At 43.7% G+C, this 22707-nt stretch overlaps 1 protein-coding gene across 6 annotated transcripts in view; it reads right to left on the bottom strand.

Moving 5' to 3' along the window:
* DMC1 (DNA meiotic recombinase 1) overlaps nucleotides 1–22377 on the bottom strand; it is a 56355-nt gene extending 33978 nt beyond the window's left edge. For 3 of the 6 annotated variants that reach the window (XM_055253216.2, XM_063623094.1, XM_055253219.2), the window contains exons 1-7: nucleotides 20805–22377; nucleotides 18744–18827; nucleotides 18115–18159; nucleotides 16807–16953; nucleotides 12206–12288; nucleotides 4705–4757; nucleotides 2002–2043 (exon numbers count right to left, since the gene is read on the bottom strand). In XM_055253216.2, the coding sequence (XP_055109191.2) occupies nucleotides 2002–2043; nucleotides 4705–4757; nucleotides 12206–12288; nucleotides 16807–16953; nucleotides 18115–18159; nucleotides 18744–18794 (421 nt within the window). In that variant the 5' untranslated portion in view covers nucleotides 18795–18827; nucleotides 20805–22377. Of the gene's footprint in view, nucleotides 1–2001; nucleotides 2044–4704; nucleotides 4758–12205; nucleotides 12289–16585; nucleotides 16656–16806; nucleotides 16954–18114; nucleotides 18160–18743; nucleotides 18828–20804 lie in introns of those variants that run through there. The other 3 variants (XM_063623093.1, XM_063623095.1, XM_055253220.2) reach the window with 2 other exon arrangements.
* Nucleotides 22378–22707: the final 330 nt, after the last annotated feature.

The raw sequence follows: 22707 nt of genomic DNA, 5'->3' as shown, positions 1-22707 counted from the left end.
GAGTCTAGCTCTGTTGTCAGGTTGGGGTGCAGTGGCGCAATCTCGACTCACTGCAATCTCCGCCTTCCGGGTTCAAGCAATTCTTCTGCCTCAGCCTCCCAAGTAGCTGGGACTACAGGCACGCACTGCCATGCCCAGCTAATTTTTGTACTTTTAGTAGAGATGGGGTTTCACCATGTTGGCCAGGATTGTCTTGATCTCCTGACCTCGTGATCTGCCCACCTCGGCCTCCCAAAGTGCTGGGATTACAGGCTTGAGACACCGCGCCCAACCTACTAAATTTCTTTCTACAAGAAATAGTCACAAATATGGCCGGGCGTGGTGGCTCATGCCTGTAATCCCAGCACTTTGGGAGGCCAAGGTGGGTGGATCATTTGAGGTCAAGGGTTCAAGACCAGCCTGACCAACATGGTAAAACCCTGTCTCTACTAAAAATACAAAAATAAGCCAGGTGTGGTGGTGCATGCCTGTGATCCCAGCTACTCTGGAGGCTGAGGCAGGAGAATTGCTTGAACCCAGGAGGCGGAGGTTGCAGTGAGCTGAGATCATGCCACTGCACTCCAGCCCGGGTGACAGAGCAGGACTCCATCTCAAAAAAAAAAAAGAAAGAAAGAAAAAAGAAAAAAAAGAAAGAAAAGTCACAAATAGGCCGAGTGAGCAGATCATGAGGTCAGGAGTTTGAGACCAGCCTCATCAACATGGTGAAACCCCGTCTCTACTGAAAATACAAAAAACAAAAATTAGCCGGGCATGGTGGTGCGTGCCTGTAATCCCAGCTACCCAGGAGACTGAGGCAGGAGAATCGCTTGAACCTGGGAGGCGGAGGTTGCAGTGAGCTGAGATCGCGCCACTGCACTCCAACTTGGGTGACAGAGCGAGACTCTGTCTCAAAAAAAAAAAAAAGAAATAGTCACAAATATAATTTATGCTATATAACTAATTTAAGTTACCTTTCAATTAATGTATGTCAAATTTTAAAAATGCATTTACTTTTTTTTTTGAGACAGGTCTCACTTTGTTGCCCAGGCTGGAGTGCAGTGGCACAATCTCGGCCCACGGCAACCTCTGCCTCCCGGGTTCAAGTGATTCTCCGACCTCAGCCTCCCCAGTAGCTGGGATTACAGGCACGTTCAACCAGGCCCAGCTAATTTTTGTATTTTTTAGTAGAGACAGGGTTTCACCATGTTGACCAAGCTGGTCTCAAACTCCTGACTTGGGGAGATCCTCCCGCCTTGGCCTCCCAAAGTGCTGGGATTACATGTGTGAGCCACCACGCTTGACTGCAATTACTTTTTATGTAGTAGTAGTTAACACTAAGGAGCTACTTTATACCAGGTACATACATTATTTCATTTACTTTTCAAAACAATCCTAAGATTTGGCACTGTCGTTATTTCAATTTTATTGGTGGGGGAAATTAGAGAAGTAGAACAACTTTCCCAAGGTCACACAGCTACTAATGACAGAACCAGGATTGAAGTCCAGCATTTTGATTCCAGAACTCCTTTCTTAACCACTTTGCCAAGTTCCTTCTCCATAGCTCAAAGAAATGCACAGTAGTGTATTTGTGGAAAAGGAGATATCTTTGGTTGTTTTGTTTAAAACAATTTTGTTTTTAAGTCTGTCTTAGGGCCAACTTTATGCCATGGAAAGTGAAAGATTCTAGGACTCAATAGATTTTGTGTCACTCTTCTAAAAAAGATATAGAAAAGATGGAATGGGAAAAATTGAGACAGTGGACTCCTCACCAACACATTCATATACCCATTCAACTTCTCTCTATTTCTACTCAGGTGTTCATAGTGCAGCACATACATCACCTCAAGGATCACACATTCAAAGACCAGCTGTATAACCACGGGCAGTTTACTTAATCTGCCTGTGTTTTAGTTTCCTTGCAAGTATGTTCAGATTATATGAGATTAGAGCATCAGGCACATAGTAGATGTTTGATAAGTAATAGCTATGATTATTATTGTTATTGTTGTTATATATCCTTACCACAGAGGGTATGAGAGAGCTGGGTTTTTCCAGTACGAAATTCTGTGAAATACAGAAAAAAAGATTTTAAAAATGCATAATTTCCTGATATTTTCATAAAGAATAAAACATGGCTTCAGAATATTACTCTTTTCTTTTTCTTTTCCAACTGGCAAATCTTACTTATAAAGTATCTCGGGTGTTATTTTTTATTTTTTTTTTGAGACGGAGTCTTGCTCTGTCACTCAGGCTGGAGTGCAGTGGCACGATCTCGGCTCACTGCAACCTCTGCCTCCTGGGTTCAAGTGATTCTCCCGACTCAGCCTCCTGAGTAGCTGGGATTACAGGTGCCTGTCACCACACCCGGCTAGTTTTTGTATTATAAGTAGAGTTGGGGTTTCACCATATTGGCCAGGCTGGTCTCAAACTCCTGAACTCAGGTGATCCTCCCACCTCAGCCTCCCAAAGTGCTGGGATTACAGGCGTGAGCCACCACGCCCGGCCTTATTTGTTTAATATAAATTAATTTAAACCAAGTTTTCCTTAGTAACAGTCATATAAATGAAAGTTTAAGGCCGGGCGCGGTGGCTTATGCCTGTAATCCCAGCACTTTGGGAGGCTGAGGCGGGTGGATCACAAGGTCAGGAGATTGAGACCATCCTGGCTAACACGGTGTAACCCCATCTCTACTAAAACTACAAAAAATTAGCCAGGTGTGGTGGTGGGCGCCTGTAGTCCCAGCTACTCAGGAGGCTGAGGCAGGAGAATGGCGTGAACCCAGGAGGCGGAGCTTGCAGTGAGCCGAGATCGCACCACTGCACTCCAGCCTGGGTAACAGAGCGAGACTCCGTCTCAAAAAAAAAAAAAAAGAAAAAAAGAAAGCTTAAGACCCTACCACCTGGGGTAAAGTGCAGTGACTCACACCTGTAATCCCAGCAGTTTGGGAGGATGAGATGAATGGATCACTTGAGGTCAGGAGTTCGAGACCAGCCTGGCAAACATGGTGAAACCCCCATCTCTACCAAAAATACAACAATTAGCTGGACATGGTGGCTCATGCCTGTAATCCTAGCACTTTGGGAGGCCGAGGCGGGCAGACTGCATGAGCTCAGGAGTTCGAGACCAGCCTGGGCAACATGGTGAAATGCCATCTCTACTAAAAAATAAAAAATTAGCTGGGTGTGGCGGCGTGTACCTGTAGTCCCAGCTACTTGGGAGGCTGAGGCAGGAGAATTGCTTGAACCTGGGAGGCCGAGGTTGCAGTGAGCTGAGATCAGGCCACTGCACTCCAGCCTGGGTGACAGAGCAAGACTCCATCTCCAAAAAAAAAAAAAAAAAAATTAGCCAGGCGTGGTGGCAGTTGCCTATAATCCCAGCTACACAGGAAGCTGAGGCAGAATTGCTTGAACCCTGGAGGCAGAGGTTGCAGTGAGCCGAGATGGCACCACTGCACTCCAGCCTGGAAGACAGAGCAAGACTCCATCTCTAAATAAATAAATAAATAAATAAATAAATAAATAGAAAAGAAGAGAAAGATCCTACCACAGGAAAGAAAGCCTGGGGTTCCCCTACTGAACTGAGGTCCTTAAAGGGGAGCTGAAGTAGTCTTAAACTGGTGCCATCCCCTAGCTACCAGCAAAAGCAAATTCTTTCTGGAGGAAAACTTTCCTACTTACTAATCCAGGTCCATTGAACTTTCACAGATTAAAATCAAACAATAAGCTCAGAAACACCAATAAATACAGAAGAAGGTAAGCCACTAAGACTGAGTCGACAGAAATAATGAAAACCAGATTTAGTGCCCAAGTCAACAGAAAAAAAAAAACAAAAAACAGATTTAGTTCTCCAAGGACAGCAAATACTGGAATTCCCAGATGTGATACACAGGGTAGCTATGCATGAATTGCTTTTTAAAAGTAGAGGATAGGACGGGTACAGTGGCTCATGCCTGTAATCCCAATACTTTGGGAGGTCAAAGTGGGAGGATTGCTTGAGTCCAGGAGTTCAAGACCATCTTGGGCAACATAGCAAGACCCTGTATCTATTATTTAAAAAAAAAATAGAGGATATAATCAGGGAAGAGAGAATCTAGTCTCTATGTTCATGGAACATTAATTGCCTAGAAATAAAATCAGCCTCATTATTCAATTACCTTTTGAACAAATAAGTGAAAAAAAATCTATTATCAGCTGGGCACAGTGGCTCACGCCTGTAATCCCAGCAATTTGGGAGGCTGAGGTCAGGAGATCAAGACCATCCTGGCTAACACGGTGAAACCCCATCTCCAATAAAAATACAAAAAAATTAGCTGGGCGTGGTGGCAGGCACCTGTAGTCCCAGCTACTCGGGAGGCTGAGGCAGGAGAATGGCGTGAACCCGGGAGGCGGAGCTTGCAGTAAGCCGAGATCACGCCATTGCACTCTAGCCTGGGCCTGGGTGACAGAGTGAGACTCCGTCTCAAAAAAAAAAAAAAAAAAAATCTATCTTCTATAGGAATCACAAATAAAAGATGAAAAGTGTCAATAAGACCCATCTGCTAATGTTCGTATATATTTTCATTGCAGTACAGAATGATCTCATGTTATGATAATTGAGATTTTATAAGTTCCAAAATAGTTACAGTTTATTATTTGTTGTTTAATTATATGTGTATGTATACACATAGATGTGTGTGTGTGTGTGTGTATAATATTTCATTTAACAAAATATTAAGGTTCTACCTACCTCCAAAAGCTTCTGTAATTGCCATACTTTCAATTCCACCTCCTAGCAACTTACTGGAAATAGAAAGAAAGCATTAGTAACAGGAACAGAAATAGAAATATTAAGAGAGGAGAAAGTATTCATATCATTAGTATCCTTCCTATCTATCTATGTATCTATCTATCTATCTATCATCTATTCTATCATCTACCTATCTATTTACAGAACATGAACAGCAATTCTTGGCTGAACAAATAGCATGCCACTTGCTCAGATCACAGGTTCTATTGTGTATGGGCAAGTGGATCAGCAAAACAAATGATAAGCCCTATCGTTCTTACTTCAATAGTAAATGGAACCTGGGAATATTGCATGCTGTATGCTTAAAAAATAATAATAAAAAATTATTTTAAGAAAAAACTTAAAAAATATTAAATGGGTTAGCAAGGCCTTATGTCTTACTAGTCTTTAGAATCGAATTGGACTTATAGATTGTCTTAATTATTATTATTATTTTTTTCGAGATGGAGTCTTGCTCTGTCGCTCAGGCTGGAGTGCAGTGGCGTGATCTTGGCTCACTGCAGCCTCCACCTACCAGGTTCAAGAGATTCTCCTGCCTCAGCCTCACGAGTAGCTGGGATTACAGGTGCCTGCCACCACACCAGGCTAATTTTTGTATTTTTAGTAGAAACGGGGTTTCACCATATTGGCCAGTTTGGTCTCAAACTCCTGACCTCAGGTGATCCGCCCGCCTTGGCCTCCCAAAGTGCTGGGATTACAGGCATAAGCCACCATGCCCAGCCCATCTTAGTTATTAATTGGGTATTTAATATTGTGCTGGAACTATGTTTCTAAAGTCAATTGAATTTTCAATGTTTTTTCTTTTTCTTTTTTGAGACAGGATCTTGTTCTGTCGCCTGACACAGGGCTAATTTTTTATTTTTTGTACGGCTGGGGTCTTGCTATGTTGCCCAGGCTGGTCTCAAACTCCTGAGGCTCAAGAGATCTGCCCACCTTGGCCTTCCAAAGTTCTGGGATTATAGATATGAGCCATCATGCCTGGCTTCAGTTTTTAATATACTGAAAAACATATGAAAAACAGATATTAGGAAAATCCAGTGATTGTCATTATGGTCAGGTTATCTCACATAAACCAAATTTTATGGAGAACATGTCAGAATAGTAAATGTTCAAAGATGTTGTAGGTAATGCTAGCAGTTAGAAGAGTGTCAGATTTTGACAGCACACATTTAATTGGTAACCCAATGTTGTAGTGCATGTAAAGTTCTGGATATGAAAAGGCCTAAATTTAAGTCATGATCTCATTCATTCATTAAATGCAACACATATTAATTGTGTTAATTGTGCTAAGACCTGGTAGGGGCACTTTAAAAACCTTGTATGTAGTCTATTAACACGATTTTTTGGGATGTGATCACAGGTCTGACAAAAATTTAAGATATATAGATAATCCAATAGATTTACATTTACATAGTTTAAGAGAGCAATTTCAATGTAAATTGAAACAATGTTGGAAGTTATCCACAAATTTAGTGAGGGCTGCAGACTTCAATAAGGAAAAGAAAAATCTAGATAGTGACCTGCACAACTTAAATCTAAAGGACATGGGCTAAGTGATCAACCCATTTGGAGGGAATACACTTGGAAATCTTATAGGCCCAGCAACTACTTTTTTCTTCAGCTTTTATTTTAAATTCAGGGGTACATGTGCCAGATATGCAGGTTTGTTACATAGGTAAACGTGTGCCATGGTGGTTGGGCTAGCAACTATTAAAGAAAGCTTTATTTGTCCCTCTTCTTCCTGAGAAAAATTACCCTGGAAAGCTATACCTCTGGAAAATCCCAGACAAAATTTCTGGTTGATATGTAATCTCAATCAGCTGAAAAGGTAACCCCAAAATTTACCTGTGAGGATACCCCAAATTATTTGGGATAGTACAATTGTTTCCTTTTTGAGACTCAAGAAAATTTAGAATTAAGTGTAGAAATAGTGTTTTTAAATATAGGGAGATTTAAAAATAGAGACACAAATCAAACCCATAGATTACTATTTTCATATTAAATTTGGCAATATGGGCATGGTGGCTCATGTCTGTAATATTAGCACTCTGGGAGGCCGAGGCAGGTGGATCGCCCGAGCCTGGGAGTTCAAGACCAGCCTGGATAACATGGCGAAACCCAGTCTCTACAAAAAAATACAAAAATTAGCCAGGTATGGTGGCCTGCACCTGCAGTCCCATCTACTCAGGCTGCAGTGAGCCGTGATGGAGCCACTGCATTTTAGCCTGGGTGACAGAGTGAGACTATGTCTCAAAAAATAAAATAGAATATAAATAAATAAATTTGGTAATAACCTGTGCATATTTGCTATTTGAGACTTAACGTTTAAGATAATTTGAACTTTTTGTAATGGATTGGCCTCTGACTGATTAAATGGTACATTCCTTCAATTTTCAAGCTGATAACAACTAATTTTATAAATAGTATTTGAACATTTAAGGGTGCCTACAACTCACTATACTTTTTTTTTTTTGGGGATAGATCTCGGCTCACTGCAACCTCTGCCTCCTGGGTTCAAGCAATTCTCTGCATCAGCCTCCCGAGTAGCTGGGATTACAGGCACTCGCCATCATGCCCGGCTAATTTTTGTATTTTTAGTAGAGACAACGTTTTGCCATCTTGGCCAGGCTGGTGTTGAACTCCTGACCTTGTGATCCACCCGCCTCAGCCTCCCAAAGTGTTGGGATTACAGGCGTGAGCCACCGCACTTGGCCGACAAATGAAGTTCTTAAAGAAAATACAATACACTAAATGTATAAACATAATTAAAATGTTTAAGAGAATTTAGTTAATCTTGTTATAAAAGCTCCCTTAAAATGTGCTAGATTTGTAAAGGGACTTAAAGCTTAAGGGAAAATGTATAATATTTTAATTAATTAAATATTAATTTTTTAAAACATAGCTCCTGGCTGGGTGCAGTGGCTCACATCTGTAATCCCAGTACTTTGGGAGGCCGAGGCAAGTGGATCATCTGAGGTCAGGAGTTCCAGGCCAGCCTGGCCAACATGGTGAAACTCTGTCTCTACTAAAAATACAAAAATTAGCCCGGTGTGGTGGCATGCACCTGTAGTCCCAGCTACTCAGGAGGCCGAGGCAGAATTGCTTGAACCCGGGAGGAGGAGGTTGCAGTGAGCCGAGATCATGCCACTGCACTCCAGCCTGGGCGACAGAGCAAGACTCTGTCTCAAAAGCAAACAAACAACAACAAAAAAACCTACCTCCTGAATGATCTTTTCTGTTCTCAAGAGCAAACATCAAGGGCACCAGAAAACTCACAGTAACAGTAATTATTTCTTTAGATCAGTGGTTCTTAGACCACCATGTGGTAGAGTAACTAAAGAAAATCAGGTTGTCATTTGAATCAAGTGTTTTGTTGATCAACCTCATTTTGACCAATTTGCCTAGGGATAGGATTTCCCCAAGCCTCTTCCTTAACTTTACTTGAAAAAAGGGTCTGTGATTTTAAAAGTCTGGGATGATGCTGGGTTAAACAGGTGTTTTCTTTTTCTTTTTCTTTTTTTCTTTTGAGACTGAGTCTCACTCTATTGCCCAGGCTGGAGTGCAGTGGTATGATCTCGGCTCACTACAACCTCCATCTCCCGGGTTCAAGCGATTCTCCTGCCTCAGCCTCCAGAGTAGCTGCGACCACAGGCACATGCCACCACGCCTGGCTAATTTTTTGTATTTTTAGTAGAGATGGGGTTTCTCCATGTTGGTCAGGCCAGTCTTGAACTCCTGATCTCAAGTGATCCACCCACCTCGGCCTCCCAAAATGCTGGGATTAAAGGTGTGAGCCACCTCGCCTGGCCATTTTTGTATTTTTTAGTAGAGACAGGGTTTCACCATGTTGGCCAGGCTGGTCTAGAATTCCTGACTAAGGTGATCCACCCATCTTGGCCTCCCGAAGTGCTGGGATTACAGATGTGAGCCACTGCGCCCTGCCAAAACAGGTGTTTTGTATCACTGCAGGATTTCACAGGCTAGTGTGCACTGTGAATCTTCAAGAAGAATATATAGTATATCGTACTCCTCAAACTTATTCACTTTTGTTTATTCATTCATTTAGTCATTCAACAAATATTTATTGCACACCTGGTTTATACTAGGATTGTTTTGTGCACTTGGGATAAACTAGAGAACAAAAGAGAGAAATTTTTTCTCTCACGAAGCTTACAATCTAGTGAGAGATTAGATAATAAACACAAATAGGCCAGGCACTGGTAGCTCACACCTGTAATCCCAGCACTTTGGGAGGCTGAAGCGGGTGGATCATGGGATCAGGAGTTCAAGACCAGCCTGGCAAAATGCTGAAACCCTGTCTCTACTGAAAGTACAAAAATTAGCTGGGCGTGATGGCGGGCACCTGTAATCCCAGCTACTCAGGAAGCTGAGGCAGGTGAATCGCTTGAACCTGGGCAGCAGAGGTTGTAGTGAGCTGAGATCGTGCCACTGCACTCCAGCCTAGGTGACAGAGCAAGACTCTGTCTGAAAAATAAATAAATAAATAAAATAAAAAATAAACACAAATAAGTAAAATATGTAGTACGTCAGATGTTATTAAATGGTATGGATAAAAATAAGGCCAGGAAAGGGGACAAGGAAGACAGAGTATGAAAGTGAGGAGGGTATGTTGTCAAATAAAGTGATCAGAGAAGTTCTCATTGAGACGTGGACATTTTTGCCAAGACCTGAAAGAGATGACAGCAAGCCATGTAGATCTAAGAGGAAAGAGTATGGTAGGCAGAGGCAACACAAAGTGCAAAGGCCCTGATGCAGGAGTGTATCTGACATGTTCTGGGAATAGCAAAGAGGTCACTATGGCTGGTACATAGAAAACTAAAAAGTGAAATATTAGAGATTGGAGAGGACTTTGGCTTTTTTTCTGAGTGAGGGGGGAATCATCAGGGTGTTATGAGCCACTGCATTCCAGCCTAACCTATGTTTTAAAGTGACCATTCTGGCTCTTTCGTGAATTAAAAAAAAACAACAGTAGGGGCAAGGTCTCAAGGAGGGAGGTTAATTAGAGGTTATTATAATAATCCAGGGGAGATATTAATAGGTGGTAGTTTAGTCCAGTGAGGTAACAGTAGAGGTGGTAAGAAATAGTTGAATTATATTCTCACTCCCTATGTACACACACACATATACACATAAAAATAATATATATTAATCTTTTATTATAGAAAATATCAAGCATAAACAAATGTAGAAAAAAATAATGAACCATCATGTGTATCACTCAGCTCCAACAATTGTCAACTATGAACTCAGGGTAAATTTTTTCTTTTTTTTTTTTTTTTTTTTTTTGAGACAGAGTCTCGCTCTGTCGCCCAGGCTGGAGTGCAGTGGCGCGATCTCGGCTCACTGCAAGCTCCGCCTCCTGGGTTCACGCCATTCTCCTGCCTCAGCCTCCCGAGTAGCTGGGACCACGGGCACCCGCCACCACGCCCGGCTAATTTTTTGTATTTTTAGTAGAGACGGGATTTCACCGAGTTAGACTAGGATGGTCTTGATCTCCCAACCTTGTGATCTGCCCGCCTCGGCCTCCCAAAGTATTGGGATTACAGGCGTGAGCCACCACACCCAGCCAGTAAATCTTTTTTCATACAGACCACTAACCATTTGCCTCCCTTCCCATATTATTTTAAGCATATACTAAGCAACATATCATTTCATTATAAATATTTCAGTATGTATCCCTAAAAGACGAAGACTCTCATCTTTAACAACCATATTCCCACTATCACACTTAAATTTAGTAATTCCTTAATTTTTTTTTTTCAGACAAGGTTTCTCTCTGTGTCACCCAGGCTAGAGTGCAGTGGCATGATCATGGCTCACTAGAGCCTCAGCCTCAACCTCCTGGGCTCTAGCTATCCTTCTATCTCAGACTCCTGAGTAGCTAGAACTACAGGTGTGCACGATCACACCCAGCTAATTAATTTTATTTTTTATTTTTATTTTTATTTTTTTGTAGAGACAAGGTCGCTAGGATGATCTCAAGAGATCCCCTCCCCACCTCCAGCCTTGGCCTCCCAAGGTGCTGGGATTACAGGTGTCGCTAGGATGATCTCAAGAGATCCCCTCCCCACCTCCAGCCTTGGCCTCCCAAGGTGCTGGGATTACAGGTGTCACCCACTGCACCTGGCCAGGTGATATGTCTTTTTTTTTTTTTTTTTTTTTTTGAGACGGAGTCTTGCTCTGTCCCCCAGGCTGGAGTGAAGTGGCCCGATCTCGGCTCACTGCAAGCTCCGCCTCCCGGGTTCACGCCATTCTCCTGCCTCAGCCTCCTGAGTAGCTGGGACTACAGGTACCCACCACCACGCCTGGCTAATTTTTTTCATATTTTTAGTAGAGACGGGGTTTCACCGTGTTAGCCAGGATGGTCTCGATCTCCTGACCTCGTGACCCGCCCTCCTCGGCCTCCCAAAGTGCTGGGATTACAGGCTGGAGCCACCGCACCCAGCCGGTGATATGTCTTTTAAATCTCTTTAATCTATAGGTCTTCTCCCTGACTCCATCTCTTTTTTCCTCCTTGTAATTTATTTGTTGACGAAACTGGGAGGTTTGTTCTGACTAAATATATTTTGAAAGTAGAACAGACAGGATTTGTTAATGGGTTAGAGTTAGGGTGTGTGAGAGAAAAAAGATGTCAAGGATAACACCCAGGTTTTAGGTCAGAGGATCAGGAAAGAGATAGATCTAAGATGAGGGAGACTGGGAGAAGCAGATTTGGGGCAAAGGTCAGAAGTTTGATTTTTGGACCTGTAAAGTCTGAGCTATCGATTAGACATTCAAGTGGAGGTATATTTGACTATGAAATCCTTTTTTTCTTAATGTATCTTGTGAGGCCAGGGTTTTGAGAAATACTTAGAGGAAATACTGCTTTTGTTCTAATTGCTCTTGGGCACTGCTGTGAAACATGAAACACTAATTCTTTCTAGTAAAGTAGGGAGAAAAAACCCACATTTTAGTAAACTTGCATTGAGTAGATGATATGTCTTGCGGATCATAAAATAGTAAATAAAAAGGGATGTTAAAACTTCTCCTGCAGAAGAGCAAAAATAACTGCAATATTTCTGAAATATTTAATCTAACAATTGCTTTTTGAGTAAACCCAAAATATGCAATGAAACCTCCTTCATATGGAGAAGGAAAGTAAATGAAAAGTTAAACTGATTTTTAAAAGTGGTTTGAGATTAATATTGGCTGATTCAGAAACTAGATTTTGTGTCTGAATTTTGTAAGACATTTAATCTTGCTCCTCCAAGCAGTCTAGAATTTGTTTCAGTTATCATTTAGAAAAAAAAGACAAACAAACCCAAACTTCAAATGAAGAAGCTACTTCTACTACTTATAGTAGAAATAACCAGAAAGAGGAAAAGAAACATGGTATTCCAAAGATTATGCATAGTGATTATAAAAAATGTAAGATACACACTCAAATTCCTGGCTCCCGGTGGTGATATGGAAAACCATTTTTCTCTTTTCACTATACTCAAATGCAGTCAAGAATCCTGGTTCCTACAGAAAGATAAAAGGAAATGTTCAAAAAGGGTTTAAAGATCATGGTTTTATTTTCAAATGTTGCTCAAAATGATATACTCAATTATTAACATCATCATTTGGTATAAGCTACAGTTCACTTGTCCTTGAAGGTAGTACAAGATTATGGTTAGGAACACAGGCTTTAGAGCTGCCCTTTCTAGGTTCAAATCATGTCTCTAATAGTTATTAGTTGTATGATATGGAGTAAACTACTTAATCTTGCTGTACTTCAGCTTCCTCTTTTGGGTCAAACAGATAACAGTGTTTCTTCAAAGAGTAGCTGTGAAAACTAAATTTTATATATATATACACACACATATATACACATATATACATATATATACATATACACATATATACATATACACATATATATACACATATATACACATATATACATACATATATACATATATACATACATATATATGTGTATATACATATATATATATATATATTTTTTTTTTTTGAGACCGAGTCTCGCTCTATTGCCCAGGCTGGAGTGCAATGGTGTGATCTCGGCTCACTGCAACCTCCACCTCCTGGATTCAAGTGATTCTCCTGCCTCAGCCTCCCAAGTAGCTGGGATTACAGGCACTTGCCACCATGCCCAGCTAATTTTTTGTATTTTTAGTAGAGATGGGGTTTCACAATGTTGGCCAGGTTGGTCTCAAACTCCTGACCTCAGGTGATCCACCCACCTCGGCCTCCTAAAGTGCTGGGATTACAGGCGTGAGCCACCGTGCCCAGCCAAATGAGATATAATTATGGCATAAAGCAGAGGGTATTTTACTAGCAATTCACTTTGTTTCACTCAACAGCATCTTTTTTTTTCCAGCTGTGGAAGTTTCAAGGGGCACAGAAATTCCAGTTTTCATTATTCTTGAGACAACATTTTTCACATGGTAGATATACTACTTATTGACTGATTAAAAAGGTATAGCTGATGCAGTGGAGGACTAGTGAAAATGGGCCCCAATGTAGTCTAATGGGTGTCCCTCTTTGTTGTTTTATACTATGACTGTGGTTCTTAAACTTTGGAGAACTTGGAGAATGGGGACAGCCAAGCCCAGGTCCTATCCTACTTGAGTGAGCCAAGTCTGGGCTTCTGTTTTCTTTATTAGCCACACCAGGTGATTCTGATACACATCAATGTTTAGAACCACCGTACTATGAAATTAACTTCCTTTCTTTCTCTCCTCTCTTCTTTCTGTCTCTCTCTCTCAATCGCTTTCTCTATCTCTAAGAATAAACAACTGGGTGCAGTAGCTCACACCTGTAATCCCAGCACTTTGAGAGGCTGAGGCAGGAGGACTGCTTGATGCCAGCAGTTCAAGACCAGCCTGGCCAACAGAGTAAGACTCCCTATCTCCACAAAATTTTTTTTTTTTTTTTTTTTGAGATGGAGTCTCGCTCTGTTGCCCAGGCTGGAGTGCAGTGGTGTGATCTCAGCTCACTGCAAGCTCCACCTCCTGGGTTCACGACATTCTCCTGCCTCAGCCTCCCGAGTAGCTGGGACTACAGGCGCCTGACTTCATGATCCGCCTGCCTCGGCCTCCCAAAGTGCTGGGATTACAGACGTGAGCCACCACGTCCGGCCTCCACAGAAATTTTAAAAAATTAGCTGGACATGGTAGCATGTGCCTGTAGTCCCAGCTACTGAGGAGGCTGAGGTGGGAGGATCGCTTCAGCCTGGGAGGTCAAGGCTGCAGTCAACTGTGATTGAGCCACTGTACTCCAGCCTGGGTGATAGAGTGAGACCTTGTCTCAAAAATAAATGAATAGCCGGGCGCGGTGGCTCACGCTTGTAATCCCAGCACTTTGGGAGGCCGAGGCGGGCGGATCACGAGGTCAGGAGATCGAGACCACGGTGAAACCCCGTCTCTACTAAAAATACAAAAAATTAGCCGGGCGTGGTGGTGGGCGCCTGTAGTCCCAGCTACTCGGAGAGGCTGAGGCAGGAGAATGGCGTGAACCCGGGAGGCGGAGCTTGCAGTGAGCCGAGATTGCGCCACTGCACTCCAGCCTGGGCGACAGAGCAAGACTCCGTCTCAAAAAAAAAAATAAAAATAAAAAATAAATGAATAAATAAAACTGGGCACAGTGGCATATTCCTGTAGTCCCATGTACTTCAGAAGCAGAGGCAGGAGGATCACTTGAACCCAGGAGTTCAAGCCCATACTGGGTGGGCAACATAGTGAGATACCCTTCTCTCTCTCTCTTTTTTTTTCTTTTTGAGACAGAGTCTCGCTGTGTCACCCAGGCTGGAGCGTAGTGGCGTGATCTTGCCTCACTGCAACCTCCGCCTCTCAGTTTCAAGTGATTCTCCTGTCTCAGCCTCCCAAGTAGCTGGGACTACAGGCACCTGCCACCATGCCTGGCTAATTTTTGTATTTTTAGTAGAGACGGGGTTTCACTATGTTGGCCACTATGTTGGTCTTGAACTCCTGACCTCATGATCCGCCCGCCTCAGCCTCCCAAAGTGCTGGGATTACAGGCGTAAGCCACTGCACCTGGCCCGATACCCGTCTCTTAAAAAATAAATATAAAAAAAGAATAAACAGTTTAAGCTAAGAAAGGAGAAGATTCTTGGTGCAGTAGTGGGTGCTTGAGAAAGAGAGAGGTTCTTTTCTTTGGTAATAATATTTAATTTCCAAAGAAAACAACTCTAATGTCATAGAGCAGTTTCCCAAACCCTGAGTACTGCTCCAGGGCTTTCTTAAACACTCTGGCAGTTGTGGAATTGACTTGTGGGTACACTGCCTGAGTATACTCAGAAGCTAGAGCAACTGAGCTGGGTTCAGAGTAATTCAGTTCGGTTGAGTCCTCTCCAAGTTCAGGATCACACTGCCACTTGCATCACTCTCCTGCCTTGACTGCCTCTGAAGAAGGAAACCAAATGGCTGTCGGTGAAGACAGCTTCTCAGACTCACTGGGATTGAGACCCTCACATACCAATAGAGAAATGGAGAGGCCTGCTATTAAATGAAGAGGAAGACTTAGTGACTACCTTTCTTTGCTTTCCTATTTCAAGAGCTGGTACCTCTAGTGATTCCCAAAAGCTCTACATAAAAGCTTGGGTCAAAGGTATATATGCTTTTGTCTGGCAGCCTGGCAGTTGCAAAGGCCCCTCACAGTCAGTGGGCCCTGCTAGAAAGTAGTAAGGTAGGAGATGGGATTTGACTCCAGAGGTGGGGCTCAGACACCAGATCAAATTGAGAACTAGCTAAAACAGGGTCCAGGGCAGAAGCAACTTTCCATAAGACATGCCCACCAATGTGCCATGTCAGTTTGCCATTGCTATGGCAACACCTGGAAGTTACTGCCCCTTTCCATGGCAATGACCCAATGACCCAGAAATTACCACTCTTTTTCTAGAAATTTATGCATAAACTGCCCCTGCCCCTTAATTTGCATGTAATTAAAAGTGGGTATAACTATAATGGCAAAACTGCCTCTGAGCTGCTACTTCTGGGCACACTGCCTATGGGGTAGCCCTGCTCTGCAAGGAGCAGTACCTCTGCTGCACTGTACTGGGCTGCTTCAACAAAAGTTGCTGTCCAACACCACTGGCTCACCTTTGGGCAAAGCCAAGAACCCTCCCAGGTTAAGCCCCAATTTGGGGGCTCACCTGCCCTGCATCAGTATGGGTTAGCTTAGCTCAGCTGCTTCAGTGAGCACATGCTTGGTCATGTCTATCTCAACTGCGCATATGTAGACCCAACCACTGTTGGTCTTTTTCTAACCCAGTGCTCTCTTATCAATTGGCTATATATCAATCTCCTATACCAGGAGAGAGCAACTTCTTTGGTACTGAGTGCTTCACAACAGCCATAGGTATGACATTTGAGGAGACAAGACAAAACTGAGGAGGAGAAAGGTAAAAAATAAAAATGAAGGCCGAGCATGGTGGCTCATGCCTGTAATCCCAGCACTTTGGGAGGCCAGGGCAGGCAGATCACGAGGTCAGGAAATCGAGACCATCTTGGCCAACATGGTGAAACCTCGTCTCTACTAAAAATACAAAAATTAGCTGGGCGTGGTGGTGTGTGCCTGTAGTCCCAGCTACTCAGGAGGCTGAGGCAGGAGAATCGCTTGAACCCTGGAGGTGGAGGTTGCAGTGAGCTGAGATCACGCCACTGCACTCGGGCCTGGTGACAGAGCAAGACTCTGTCTCAAGAAAAAAAAAAAAAAAGGAAAAGAGAAGGAAAGGCAGAGACAGCCAGAAAAAGTAATATAAAGAGAGACAAAAAGTTTTGGCAAAAATAATTACCTTCGTTAGTGTTCCAGGTCTCTTAGTCCCTACCTTCATCTTTCAGAAATCAATTGCTGTTGCTTTGAAACTGAAGTGATAAAAAGTTAACATGGGGAGTATAATATACTGTGATCTACAGGAACCCAGTTCCCACAATAATTTCTAGTTTTCATGAGAAAGCCTATAAAGATTCACAAGGCCCTTCCAAGCTAAAACAGCAAAGAATGGATTTTGCTTACAATTAGTTTGTTCGCTGCCTCTTTAATCTTGTCTACTTTGGCTTCTGAGAGTCCTTTGACATTGCATAGAGCTCTTCTTGTTGTCATCTGTATACCTTTGATGGTACAGATTCCTACTGATTTCAGTTTCTTAATGTCAGCCACGTTCTGTAAATTAAAGAATGGGCACAGCAGACTGATAAGATGCCAGCCTGAAAGGCTCCCATACTATGTCATGTGTTTCTGTGTCCATCTCCTTCCACCATGATGCCAATTTTATACAAGCTGCCAGGTGGAACCCACCCACCATGTAGCCAAATGTTCTGGAAATATCTGAGTAGAACATACTCAGCAGGCTGCCAAATGTTCTGACTGTGCCCTGATTTCCCAAGAATGTTAGTGAGACCATGGCAATGTAACAAGGAATTCAAAAGAAAAGCCTGTTGGTGGAAAAGCTAACAAATTTATCACACATTCACCCCCTCAGTTCAGCTCCTTCCTTCTACAGAACTTCATTACCAACATGTTCTTTTAAATTTTTAAAGATTTTTTTTCCTCTGCCCCTGGAGAATGCAAATAACTACATCACCAAAGGACCAGGATTTTCTCTTGCTTCTATTTTCTTTTCTTTTTTTTTTTTTGAGACGGAGTCTTTCTCTGTCCCCCAGGCTGGAGTGCAGTGGCGCGATCTCGGCTCACCACAACCTCCACCTCCTGGGTTCACGCCATTCTCCTGCCTCAGCCTCCCGAGTAGCTGGGACCACAGGCACCCGCCAACACGCCCGGCTAATTTTTTGTATTTTTTAGTAGAGACGGGGTTTCACTGTGTTAGCCAGGATGGTCTCGATCTCCTGACCTCGTAATCCACCCGCCTCGGCCTCCCAAAGTGCTGGGATTACAGGCTTGAGCCACCGCGCCCGGCCCTCTTGCTTCTATTTTCTAAAACCACTGAAAGAGATTAAATGTTAGGGCTACAACAGGTAATGTCAGCACAGTTTTACTATCAACTGATTGCTGTTGAAATCCACCCAGGTCATTATTCAAAGGCTGGATTTCTGCCAACATCATTTATTCCAGTTGCCTGACATATAGAACTTAATTTTGTCCTCTGGATACACTTGGCAATGTCTGGAGACATTTTGATTGTCACAGCTGCAGGGGTGCTACTGGCATGCAGTGAGTGAGTAGAGGCCAAGGATGTTGCAAACACCCTACAATGCACAGGACGTCCCCTTGCAACAAAGAATTATCCAGGCCCAAATGTCCACAAGGTTGATGTTGAGAAATCCTAAATCAGACAATTTAACACAGCATTGAAAAACTACTTACAATTCCATGTTTCTGTAACAGGTCAATATCTTGAAACAAAGATTCCTAAAGGAGATGAAACAGAAAAAATGAAGTTTTGATTCTTCATATCCAGCTATTTCACATCTTTTAAAGAGGTAATTCAATACTATGAGTCACTCCAAAATGCCTCAAATTCCGCTTCTCTAGAGATTGAGGAAGGATCAATACTGTTTTTCAAACACCTACTTAGAAGAAGCACCAACATTGAAAGGGCTGGGAATCCAGTTACCTTTGTCATGTCCTCCCTAAAATTTTAAAACCTTTACCCAAAGGACTGGAACAACATTTGACCTATTTTAAATATGTTTTCTCAACCCTCTTCCCCTCCAGATCCTAAACTCCTTCCTCTAGGACCAGGCTGCTATTCGGTATCAGTGTGTATAGGTACCAGTATGGCCATACCAGCTGTTAAGTTATTAAAATACTTTCATACCAGTTGCTAAGTAGCTAATCTTAGCATCCTTGCCAAACAAGTTGTTACATATTTGCAATATATAACTATGTGTTATTTCTACTTTCAGCTTCTAAAAATAGTAGCTAACAGAGAAGGAACTTGATTTTTGTGAAATGACCGAATGTCTATATATCTTTCAACATTCTAGTCATACCTCTTCATCTTGGAATCCTGGTTCTTCCACCACAACTTGATCCTCCTTCATATTGAAAAGTGAGCAACAGAAAAATAATCACTTCTGGGAAAATAAGAAATATTATGTAAGAAGTAGTCCTTTGTCCAGGGGCCTCTGATTTCATTTCAAAGTCAACAAGGACTAGAAGGACAATAAGAGAAGCATTTAGCTTGGAAAGACGAGGCCAGCCTATCTTCTTTCTGCTAGGCGTGTGGCATTATTTCTTGTGTGTGTATGTGTGTGTGTGCGTGTGTGTGTGTGTCCCCACATGCACACAGATGCCTGAGGGGCAAATTGGGGGGTGCTTATTTAGTTTCTTCTCTTTCCCCAGCAGTGATCACTTATCATCTGGTTTCCATTGCACAGCTAATCATGACTTTATTACTGCCTTGAATGTTATTTAGAATTGCATATTGCTTTTTTTTTTTTGAGACGGAGTCTCTGTCGCCCAGGCTGGAGTGCAGTGGCGCAATCTCGGCTCACTGCAAGCTCCGCCTCCCGGGTTCACGCCATTCTCCTGCCTCAGCCTCTCCGAGTAGCTGGGACTACAGGCGCCCGCCACCACGCCCGGCTAATTTTTTTTTTTTTGTATTTTTAGTAGAGACGGGGTTTCACCGTGGTCTCGATCTCCTGACCTCGTGATCCGCCCGCCTCAGCCTCCCAAAGTGCTGGGATTACAAGCGTGAGCCACCGCGCCCGGCCGCATATTGCTTTTAACCTTTCTTGTTTATGTTTAACAACAATACTCTAGGAACCTTGACATTATATCATTCTTCCTTGTGTCCTCCCTGACACCTCCAACTTTGTCCTCAATAAATGGATTTTATTTTCCTCATCTATGATGAATGCCTTCCTGCCTGGTGATTATGAATGGGTACTCCTGTAACATCTACCTTTTCGTTTCATAGAACATTAGCTATACTTTCTTTCACAGTATTTACTAGTTTCATGATTTTTTTAAGATTTAAAAATATGGTGGGCTGGGCAAGTTACCTAACCCTGATCCTGTTAGACTGTGAACACTATCTCCCTCTACGGCGAATGCACCAATTAAAGGAAATAATGTATGCACAGGGCCGGGCGTGGTGGCTCACGCCTGTAATCCCAGCACTTTGGGAGGCCGACACGGGCAGATCACGAGGTCAGGAGTTCGAGACCACTGGGCGACAGTGAGAGTCTCAGTCTAAATAAAAAAAAAAAAAAAAATTGGTGGATCATAATATTATATTAAGGCTGATAAGCAGTTAAATTTTTTAACATTGTAGAAGCAAAAAGAAATTTCAGGAATCCACAAGGCGTGATTGTGTTTATTACAATAAAATGCCGTCCAAATAATCATTTTTCTTGGTCGATTCCATTTCCTCATTTGATACCAAAGTCAGGGGTTGGACCCTAGAACAAAGGGAACGAACTAAAAATACCAGGGCAGGAGCAGGGTCCTACCACCCAGCACCTCAAACGGCAAAGGATGGAAGGCAACCGAGACCGTTTGGATGGGATCTTCGGGGGCACTGTCCTTCAGATGGCTAGCTATGAGTACCCCAATTCCACATTTACTGTCCCCATCGAAGAAAAAAAGTCATCCATTTCTTCTCCCCGTGATGAAAAGATTGTCCCCCATCTCTCAAGGAGCCGTCGATGGACTGAACGGTTGGATTGAAGGTAGGGTTCCCCAGTCCCCCGGTTTAAGACGACCCAGCTGTCCCCTCTGGTGGGGGCAGCAGCGCGGTCGGGTGGCCCTCGACGCCTCCCTCAGCAGGAGGCCTGGGCAGACCCCGTGCGGCCGCCGCACGTTTTCCTGACACCGGATTTCCTGGTCAAGAGGATGAGGCGGGCTCTCCTAGACTTAGGTCTGATTCGATTGAAAATAAGGAGGTTGGAAATCCCTCAAGGTCACCAAAATTCCTCCCCAGGGGTCGGAGCGGAACGCTCAAAGTCACTAGCCCAGGGACCCCAAAAAGGAGCGAGAAAGGGAAGCGCGCCTTCTCAAAACGAGCGTCCCCTCAGAGTCTTCGCACGCTGTCCGTTTTTGCCACTTACCCTCCTCGTGCCCACAGTCTCCCCGAGATTTTCAAGGTGAAGCCCCTCCGTCCCCGCCCGACCTTTCCAGTCCTCAGCTGACAGGATTCTAACTCGGGCCCAGAACGCGGAGCCTGGAGACCCGCGCGCAGTTGACCACAGGGTTTGGCGCCAAACGAGGAGGGCGAGGCGAGGACCAAGGGGCCGGGGCGGGGCCTAGGGTGAGGGTGAAAGGGCGGCGAGCGAACAGGCCCACAGTGGGCGACGCGGGGCGGGGAGCAATGGGGGCAGGGCGAAGACCGAAGGGGGCGGACGAGCGGGCTCACAGTTGGGGGACCAGAGGGCGTGGCCTGGAGGGGGCGCAGGGCGCGGGGGCGGGGCGAAGGCTGAGGGGCGGGAAAAGAAGGGGAGCCTCCAGCTGGTGGCGAGCTGGGTAACAGAGGGAGGGGCGCTGTGGAGGGAGCGCGCTGAGGAGCGGGGCCTTGAAGGGAGACCGTTGGGCTGGGGCGTCCCTCGAACTGAGCACCTCGCTAAAGTCCGGGAGAAGACCCTGAGGCGAGGATTCTGAGGAGGAAGCCTTGAGTCGGGGGAGGGGCGATGAGCAGAGGTGGCTGAATTTGGCGATAGGTCTTGGTCGCGAGGGTCGCAGATGGAGCCTTGGGTTAGAAGGTCGAATCCAGGCCCGTTTCCCCCCTCCCCCGCTGCCCATGGCTTCTCTTTTCACCTCCAGGTTTTCATGCTGGCTTCAGAGTTTGGCCGTGCTCCCTCAGCGTTCCTAATTTCCCACTTTCTGACTCTCACCATTTGCCACTCTTGTCTGTGATTGAGACACCCAAGGCCCATTCAGGATGGAGAGTAATTTTTTCTCTGTCTTAACTTGAAGTTTTAAATAGACCACAGACGCCAAGTGTATTTTGGTTCAGCTTTTAAATAGAAGTCGCAGGCCAGCCTTCGTGCCAGCAGCGCCATCGCTGGCAGCGTCCTCCTCCTCCCCTCACGTGGAGACTGACTTGGGGAGAGTCAGGAAACATTTGAGAGAGCAGCTGCCGAGGTGGAGGCTGTGATGTATCTTGGATGAATCTCTGTGCAAACAGTTCTTTGGGTTCAAGACCTAGTACAGGGCGATCCTTTTTGTTTTTTCTGTCTGAATCATTTTGTTGGAATAAATAGCAAAACATTCCCACAATAGCAGCTGGCATTTTGTGTAGGACGCCCCCCCCAACAGGTGGATTGTTTCAAGAGCCAGCAAATAACTGCCATTGTACTTCCAAATCTGTCATTTTCCCCCAAACATAGCCGTCCTTGTTATATGCAGATGAATGCCCATTTCGGGGAGGAACTGGATAGTGGTGAAAGGCTTTCACTCTGAGGCCTCACCTAAATAATTATGGGAACTTTTGAGCAACTCGTTAGGTGAAGACATCAACAGTCTACAGAAGAGCTGCAAAGAGCACAGCAAGATGATTTAGGGAAATATAACATATGTAGTTTGGTGTAGTGACAGCTGGGAGAGAGAAATGTTCATAATATTTGAAGGTTGTGTGCAGTACACTTAAAGAAACTAAAATGAGCTGGGTAATGACAAATTCATGAAGGGAGGAGAAAAATCTTATTTGGGTATCATATTGATGGTTAGAGACAACTTTTAAAATATTTAAAACAACAACAAACTCTGGGATAGTTAAAAAGTGCACATGAAGACCTTTCCACTCAAATCGGGACCAAAAAAAATTAGTCTTTTGTATCATACAAAAACTCTGATATCATGAAGGTGGCATTTCACATCAGTGGAGAAACGATGAATTCAGTGAATAGTGTTAGAACAACTAGGTAACCATCTGGAAGAAAAATAAAATTGGAACCACACTTTACACATTATACCAAAATAAATTCCAGACAGATCAAAAAATTAAATCTGAACAAT

The sequence above is a fragment of the Symphalangus syndactylus genome, chromosome 18 (assembly GCF_028878055.3).
Source record: "Symphalangus syndactylus isolate Jambi chromosome 18, NHGRI_mSymSyn1-v2.1_pri, whole genome shotgun sequence".
NCBI classification, from domain to species: domain Eukaryota; kingdom Metazoa; phylum Chordata; class Mammalia; order Primates; family Hylobatidae; genus Symphalangus; species Symphalangus syndactylus.
Note: the sequence above shows the minus strand (reverse complement) of the source record. Positions and strands in the feature narration are given on the sequence as shown.